This window comes from Tetrao urogallus, assembly GCF_951394365.1.
Source record: "Tetrao urogallus genome assembly, chromosome: 10".
NCBI lineage: Eukaryota > Metazoa > Chordata > Aves > Galliformes > Phasianidae > Tetrao > Tetrao urogallus.
In genome coordinates, this window is record NC_136823.1 from 9,068,790 (window position 1) to 9,077,853 (window position 9,064).

Here is a 9,064-nt window from a genome sequence, read left to right on the forward strand (position 1 = left end):
GAGTTATGAGTCAAAATGGATTTTTTTGCCAATATGATCTTTCTAGTTAGATTTACATTTCATTTCACAGCAGACCTGCACATTCCTTAGAGGTCTGTTTGTCCTTTCTTCAGAATGGATCATCAGGCTTTTACAGATGATAAAAAGTGCTTAAGGAAAAGCTGGCATTTCAAGCCTGACTTCTGAAAATCATGTCTGGAAGAAGGCTGTCATCTCTATCAATTACTTGTTTATTTTTAGGAGCAGCTTGAGTGAAGTTTCTGCCAGTCACTGCTGTTAGTTTGTGTTTCGCAATCTTTTTCTTTGTTTTGTCATGAACTCATCCCCGTTGCATTCCTTACCATTTTTGGAATTTGAAGGGAGCAGTCTTGCTAATCTTTGTGTTTGTAATCAGATGAGTTCGTAAAGATGCTTATCCTTTCAACTTCTGGTAAATGCCAGTACTGAAGGCCGTTGGTTCTGCGCTTTCTAATCCCTATTAACGACAAATACAAATAAACTTGTTTTCAGTAGATAAAATTGAACACAGAGTAAGGTTTTTCTATCTTGCTTTTGTAGAGAGAGTGCATTGATCCAAAGCAAGTTACACTAGGCAGTGTAGGCAGAAAGGAAGCCATGCACTAAGCAAATGTGAGCATGTTTTTGGGTGTCCAGAGGTCTGTAGCCTTCTTTCTCTTTGCATTTAGTATGAAAGAACACAGACAGTGCTCTCAGAACTGAAAGCGAAGTATGAGATGGCTGAACAAGAAAAACAGTCAATCACAGAAGAGCTTAAACAGTGTAAAGAGAACTTGAAGCTGCTGCAAGAAAAAGGAAACAACGTAAGTCTGTACAAAGTATTTGGGGAAGTCTGGTTGTGACACTGACAGTTTTCTTGATTAAGAGGACATCTTTAGTATTGAACAGAAAAAGCTGGACTTCAAAAGGAGCTATGTACCATATTGCATGCAAAATTCCATTCTGGTACTACCTATTAAATCTGTAGGTCATTACATGGGCACAATTATATATACCAATTAGATTTGCAGTTGCATGACAGTTTTAAAAACAGCCTTACTGTTGTCTTAGAAAAAAATCTAGCTTAACTACTCATTAAGAACTAGGCAAAACTTCCCAGTTTCAGAGACTGACACGTGGGTAGAAGCTGAGAAACCTGGATCCAAATGAGTTAAGCAACTTTCTTCAAGGTGCTTTTATTTTATTAGTGACTATTACGACATGTGTTCCCTCCTCGGTCTTGCTTATGCTTCTTAACAGTGATTATCCCTGGTCAGCTCATGCTTTATACATGCAATTGAACCATCCTTTCTATGCACTCATGGAAGTAATCCTTCTCTGTTACATTTGAATAGGCTGTGTTGTTAGTATTGAGTTTACAGCTAGAGACAACATTTTTTGTTTCTTTTTTAATACTGAGACTTCTGAAATCCTTCAAAAGTTAAGAGTGTGACAAGTGTTATAAAGTAATTACAGCCTTTTTACTACTGGGATGGCTGGTTTCTTGTCTTCCTGTGCTGCTGTTATGAACCCCCCACATGGACAGCACAAAATAAAAGGTTTACAAGTACTATTCTCTACAGTTATCTGTGTTCTAGGGCACAGAATAAATACTTATTCCATAACCCACTTATTGAAAGCAAACCTCTGACATAATAGAGTTAACAAAGATGTGAAGAACTCAAAGCCATTCTTGTTTTTTTGGCTGTATTTTCATGAATGGGATGTTAATGTTCTCTTGGAACATACTTCTGCTTAGAATTTTCTGTAATGCCTAAATAATGTTGAATTACTGAAATAGGCAGAAGTACAAAAAAAAAAAACAACTTTCTGAAAGGAGAGATCATGCTAAAATAACTGCAGATGTGAGATTTTTCTGCTTTGTTAAAGCATTAATCTCAGTGTTGATTCATGAAAAAGGAGAGGAAGTTGAGGGAAGAAAAACACTGTGGAGGGAATTGGAGAAGCAGGTGAAAGCTTGCAAGGTAAGGGAATTTCTAGGAAGAATTTGGGGTGATTGTCAAAATGATATAAGGAACCACAGCAGTTGCCAAAACGTTTTTAAAGAAGAGGTACAAGATTTGAAGCCTGAAGGTCAGGCTGTGATGCAGAGCATCCAACCATATAAGGACTTGCAGGACGAGCTTGCTATTCAAGCAAGCATTACTCAGTCAGTAATGTGAAATATGTCTGTTTTGTGGAATATTTGAAGCATCATGAATCCTGGGCTGACTTCCAAGGTCAAATTTTTAAAGTTCTGTTATCCCCTATTTGCTGGAAACCTTATCTGTTACTCTATTTGTGAGGACAGTGTCCTCGAGAGCACAGCTTCCCACTGTGGGATTTGTTTATGTTTGTGGCCAGTCTCTGAGTTTGCACATCTATGGATTCTAATACCGAATGCATGTTTTTGATGAAGCATCTAATTTTGCATTTCTGTGCAATAGGGAGATTTTAAAAATGTATTTTAATAAGCTCATGAGGGGCAAAATATAATCCTTTGAAGGAAACCCCATTAAGTTATCTGGTGGACTAATAAAAACTAGAAGAGTGAGGGCTTCTCTGTTCCTTTTAGAACGTCATTAAAATATAAAGTTTTTATGCTTTCCCTGTCAGAAAGATAAAGCTTATTACTCTCCAAAAACCCAAAAACCCAACCAAGCAAAAAAGAACCGCAGTTCTGTGTTCTGAATTGCTTAGCAGTGTGGTGTATTGCTTGTGCTTGCATGTTTGTAGTCACTGATTATTTCCTGATGCTCTTTACATGAGGGATTTGTTTATGTGAACAGTTTGAGATCGTGAGCTGCTGTCACGGAGTTGACTGAAGCTTTTGGCGCTTTACTGAACACTGCTGTGATAGTTTCTGCCCATCTGCTTTCTTTGGGGAGATGGCACTGATTTGTGGCACCAATGACATGAAAAATATGCTGCATGGAAATTAATAGTTGCACATGATTTGTCTGTCTGATATTTACCTTGAGTACAACAAATCTGAATTACTGTAATGGTAAGAATTGAATGGCAAAGATCAGAATACCTACTAAGATAATTCTGAGATTTCTGTGTTCTTAACCATATTGGAGATTCTATGATTGACTTCCTCAAATTCAAAACAGAATGAGATTTTATTTATGGATCACAATGTTTTAGGAAGTCTCCAAGCATGAATTTATCATGTATTTATTTGGCTGAACAAAATCAAAGTGAGTTCAGCACAAAGAAGTTCTTAAGAAAATATTTAGCATGATTTGAACTTAACCTCTGTGTGTCTGTGTATGTGCACAAAATATATAGGCTAGGATATGGAGAAAGCAGATGTCTTCCTGGGACAGCTTAAAAAGAAATTAGGTCCATTTTTGCTTCTAGTGTATTGTTATGAGGATAGAGGCTCCCTCTCCAGATTGTGAAGCGAAGTAGTTTCCGGTTAATTGAAAATAACTGAGAAAATGTGCAGATTCCTGTAATGAGGCCATAAGCTAAAGGAACCCCTTCAGTCTTGCTAGCTGGTAGTTTGGCCCAGCTGCATCATTGGATCAGTCTTCAGAACTGCATTTGCTCACAAGGCTGATGCTGTACCAGAGATGCTGATCTTTGTGGTGTCTCTAACAGAAATATACTTCTCTGCTTTATAGTAACTTAGTGCTGATTGTACATTGTGTAATAACCTCACAAAGATCTGAACTATTGGGTTTGCCTGCGGACGTAGTTGTTATTGATTCATTAATGAAGGAAAGAGATTGTTTTTCTTGGAGGCTGATGATGGAAAGTAGGAAAGGCGCAATGAAGAAGCAGCTGAAAAATTCAATCTCTGGTACGAGTCTTTCTGCCTTACGAAATCCAGTTGGGATTTCCAATTACTTGCACTGACAAACTAAAGACAAATAGATAGAAAATACAGGCAGATAAGATTCATTTTGTTTCTAAGTGCTAAATTCCAAGTTGAGATGAAGTTTCTTAGAGTATTTTCTTCTTACTTCCCTTTATTTTTGAACGTTCTTGTTCATTTGAGTAGAATGGTGTACTAACTTTGTATACCAGATTAGATAATGCTGTATTATTAGATGTCTTTAATACATTTCAATTAAAACAAAACTCACTGACTGATTTTCCCCTCTCTAAATCATCTTTACCTGATTGATTTGTAGCACAAAGTGATTTTTAATATCCCTTCCCTTCTTTAGCCTTCCATATTACAACCCGTCCCAGCCGTATTCATCGGCCTAATCCTGGCTTTCCTGTATTGGTGTTACGGCCCATTGTGGTAGCGAAAGGTACAAGCACTACTGTTCAGTCGATGTATGTTTGTCCCTCTCACCTGTTTGTGCCATTTCTGTATAAAATAGTGCATGGTGAAATGCTCACAGGTATTTCCTTACCTGAAGCAAACCCTTCATTTAATACGCCATTCTGTTGATACTGACGAGCTGAACGATCAACTAATCATTTAACATCTGTCTGATTCCTTTAATTCTAACAATCAATTTCATTCTAACTGGTTCTGAACGTGCCTCTTCTAACTTGGTCTCAGTTTGTCTTTAGCAAATGGGCTACCTTTTGCACAGTGCTGTGATGCTAGGGCCTGTAAGAAAGCTTATTTGCTTAATTAACTATGAAAAATGAAGAGTTTGCCTCTCAATAACAACAAAAGTCAAGCTTTGGTTCTTATTTATGGACTAAGATATTCCTCTCTGGCTGTAAACACTTCTATTTTTCTCACTTGCTGTGAAGAAGATGGAAAAAAGATGAGAAATAGGTGGTTGGTTTGTATTCTGACCTCTCAGCTTGCATTTTCTCTACCGCCTCCCAAGTGTTCTTCTCTTACTGTCATCATAAAATGTCGTGACAATCTGCTAGAAATGATTTTGTTAGGGTCTGTTATGAACTGATGTCACAGGTCTGGATTTAATCCTTCAAAAGCCAAGTTAAAGATGTCAGTACTGCATAAACCTGTCTGGCAATCACTGTGCTCAAGTGCTGTTTTAAAGACCTTAAGCCCTCACAATATGAACAGCCAGTTTCTTTGAGGTGCGTATGGTAACGAAGCTGAAATACGGAACTGCCAAAGGTGGTCCTCAGTCACGAGGAGTTCTGTTCTTCCCTGTGTTCGCTCCAGGTCAGGGTTAGCCTGCAGTAGGGCTCGTGGGTAACGTTGTAGTGATGCCTGTCAACAGGTACTCAGGACTTTGAGGAACCACGGGGTAAAGTGATTAGTATGAATCAGAGCAAATATGATATTGATTTTTTTTTTCTCTCCACACAGAGACAATGGCCTTGGATGCCTGTGATGGCAGCTTTGGTTGCTGTGACAGCCGTGGTGCTGTACCCAGGCCTAACCAGAGCTTCTCCATGAGAACTGTTGTTGAATCCATACACCGTCCTCCCTTTAGAAGCTGGCAACATTCATATACTGAGGGAAAACAGATTAATTCTCTTCCTTTTTTTTTTTTCTTTTTTTTTTTTTTTTAACCTCTTAATACAGCACAGCTCTGCGTGAGAACAGCAGTAGGGTCATTTGCTTTAAACTGTATAAAATGTATCTGTCTATAAAGAGGGAATAAAATTGTGATTCATCATACTGTGAGCAATATTTTTGCTTACAATCTCATGCAAGTTTTAAATTAGTTTGTTGGGATTCTGAATACTACAACGGTGGCCTAAAGTAGACTTCTTGGTACCAAATTATTTGTAATGGCTAGGTTTGTGGGCACGTACTTTAGAATCTGATTGCCAGATTTAAAAGGAAAAACACACTTTGGATTTTGGATACCCAAGCCAAGTAACCTTACGGAAGCTTGGCAAACAGATGCAGTGCACTCAGTGCCTTGCAGTGTGATGCTCTTCAAAACCAGTACGCCATTTTACTTGCTGTTAGTCACTGAGCTGTTGGGAACAAGGCTTAAGAAAACTTCCTACTCCTTTTGAAGGAAACATTTTTCTTTGATAAGGATTCTTTTATTAATGATTTTGGGGGGGGGGGGGAAACACAATTCATGTCCAGCCTTAAAACAGATAGATATTGATGGTGGAGACCAGCCTAGAGTATTTAGCGTGCGCGTGTGCGAGTGCAAGCATGTGTGTGTTCCTGAGTGAACTGAGGTATTTCTGGGAGCAAATACTTGGTCATTTGATGGACATAGTGCAGTGATTCAACTTACATTAACTTTACTTTGAATGTAATTTATTAAATTTCATGTATTTAAAGAGGTGCGTTCTTTAAAAGTATGAATACTTTTTCACATATCACATTGTATCATTTTATTTTTTCAGTCATTTGATACTTTCTGACTGAGCTGGGGAAGCTCTTTAAATAAGCTTTTATGATGTAACTTCGTTATGAGAACTGCTACAGTACATCGTGATTAGCTGAAAATATTCTTAAGTTGCATAAAATACTACAAAATTGGAATCATCTCTGGTGACGTATGGGCCAGTAGAAGATGATTTTAATTTGGTAGTAAAACTGTGTGCATCCTCATCACATGGCTGTAAGTATGATGCAGTGGTCCCCATTACAAAGTTTATTTTCCTTATCAAAGTACTATAACTATTGCTATTTGCTGACTTTTGGTGGGAATCACTGTAGGTAGTGCTGAATTAAACGTAGACTATAGTTACTCTGTTCAGCTCAACAGTTCTGTCAAAAAAGTTTATTAAAGACTTAAACAATATACTGAAGAATGGTAAAGTAAAATGGCTTTGCTAAGGGAAACTTCAAAACAGGGAGGTAATCTCAGCAATTAAATTGGCTTTAAACAATTGTATGGCAATCGACAGGTAGATTAAATATTTAAATAGAAATTTAGCATATAACTTACCTTGTAAGGTTTTGAGGATCATTGTCCTTTAATTAAAGGTTCTGTCTTAAATTACATGGGATTTTCTATGGGGAGGATTACTAGTATTGGCAAAAATAGTCCACAAGTGACTTGTAGAAAATATTGTCATTTAGTTCATTCATTTCATCACTTTCAGTTGCAGGAAGCCACCCAACCACAGAACACTCGTATGCCAGTGGTACTCAGTACCTCTTGTATATAGGTTATTGCAAATATTGTTCTGAAATGCTTACCTTCAGAATTACATTTTTTTAAAGTAAATAATTGTTTTAAATCTATTTTGTAAAGATATAAAAATACAATAGAATTTCTGGAGTACAGATTAAACTATTTGCACTAACACACGTGATGTGCATGATTTAATAAAATAACTTTACTCTCCCTATGCATGTTTGAGTTGGATCTCATTTGAAAAACAGTAGACTCATGCTAAGTTGATTTTGTGCTAGATACTGCCATAATTACTAGGCACAATGTCTGCAGCATGTTCAGTAATACAAAAAAACTTGTTTTTTTTTACGTTGTGTTTCACATTTGCACTGGTTTAAGTTTTTATCTAACTGATCTCTCTCCTCTCTGTGGCTTTTGGAAAGAGAGGGGGAAGGAGAGGGCCATGAAGAACTTGGGAACGTGACTGCTGGGGAGAAACGAACCGTGATTACATCTGAAGGTTGGATTGTGCCTGAGGCCGAGGTCACGAGCTCGGAGGAGCAGTGGGTTTGGAAAGCCCTTCTGGGGAGGGGAGCCTGCTGCTGCCTTCTCAGGTCTTAGTACCCCAGCTCCCCGTTGTCCCTCCTGCAGCCACTGTTCCTTTTGCAGTTGGTTCTCTTCCCTCCTCCCTGCTGGTAGCACGTAGACATGGTGTGAGGAGGTGGAGCAGAGGCCAGCAGCACAGCCTGCCGAGCCCTGGGGCTGGTGGTGGGAAGGGCTGTGAGCTCCTTGCGACCAACCTGGGGAGCCCACAGCCGCTGGGTGCCCCACGCTGAGCTGCGCTGCCTGGGACGTAGGATTGAGTTTGTATTAAAGACAAATGCTGCGTTTTGAGAAATCTCTAGTGCATCAGAGAGCTGAAATTTGAGACGTGGATGTATTAAAGGAGAAAGATTTAATTATGTGCATGTGTGCATATTTATATTGCATACACAGATGCATAATACACACTGCATGGTGTTCATGCTATGAGTATTCCTGTGTTGCCCTAATACTGTGCCTTTCCCAGGAGTTATTGACATTTGCATGTTCAAAGTTATCAGGAATCAACTAAAACGCACAGTTCACTCTTTTTGGGAGTCCCTGGATAATGGTTGGAGAACGGGAGGCTCCCATTCTCCAGTGCTTTGACACCGAAGTTCTGTAGGCACTCTATCCACAAACATCGCAGCTGTTTTTCCTTGTGTTTGCTATGGTAAATATCTGTGCTCTTCGACATTCAGCTTTAGGTTTTCTTTTTAAACTGTGAGGCTGGATGAGCTGAGCCTTGCAGATACTTCAAGAGCAGCTTTTCACAAAGCATTTCAGATGCTCTGAATGTTCTGGTAAAATAAGTGCTCTCAGCTTGCACTCAATCTTGAAGTTTTAAGAGCTTTAATAGTACGAAAGTCTGAGAATTGTTGGTTACTAGCTGAACTTGGAAGATTAATGTAATATCTGAACACTTGTTCTGAAGTCTTGACTGAGGCACTTTTTTTTTTTTTTCTTTGATTTTCTTTCAATAGAAATTCCACTGACTCTGGGGGACTACTGCAGCAGCAAGCCTCCTATTTATAACGTAAAGAATGCAGTGTAACCTTGCTATTCCTTGCAGATGAGCTAAAGATGTTTCCCAAAACTTTGGCCTGATTTTCCTTCCAGTCTGGGTGTTTTGGTGCTAAATGGAGAATTGTGAACCTGCACAACGCATTGCGAAGTTCTCTTACAAAGCAGCCTTAGTGAGATTTAGTATCAAGTGACTGATGGCTGAGGCAAAAGGAATCATCTGTGCATGCGTTTCTGGGGTATATTCTTAAGTTGTGAGGATTTTTAATCAAGTCTTCCAAAGTAGATTCTGTTCACATTTTCAGCGCACTTTACATAACATCTTGAATGTCTCCTGCCTTAATCTGTGTGGTTCTGCCACTTGCAAGAGCCATTTCTTCAGTTTGAATCTTCTCTGATGAACATGCTGCAGCTGTGCACTGGGGCTGGCCAGATCCCACCTGCGGCCTTTATTCCCTTTGGGTTTTCATGTACCA

General features: G+C 38.8%; 1 protein-coding gene across 22 annotated transcripts in view; it reads left to right on the plus strand.

The window, feature by feature from the left end:
* SLMAP (sarcolemma associated protein) overlaps positions 1–5,347 on the plus strand; it is a gene marked incomplete at both ends in the record, with an annotated part of 74,940 nt that extends 69,593 nt beyond the window's left edge. For 14 of the 22 annotated variants that reach the window (XM_079540233.1, XM_079540222.1, XM_079540237.1 and 11 more), the window contains 2 exons: positions 687–821; positions 4,179–4,262. In XM_079540233.1, coding sequence (XP_079396359.1) covers positions 687–821; positions 4,179–4,262 — 219 coding nt within the window. Of the gene's footprint in view, positions 1–686; positions 822–4,178; positions 4,263–5,257 lie in introns of those variants that run through there. The other 8 variants (XM_079540218.1, XM_079540229.1, XM_079540234.1 and 5 more) reach the window with 1 other exon arrangement.
* Between the last annotated feature and the right edge of the window lie 3,717 nt (positions 5,348–9,064).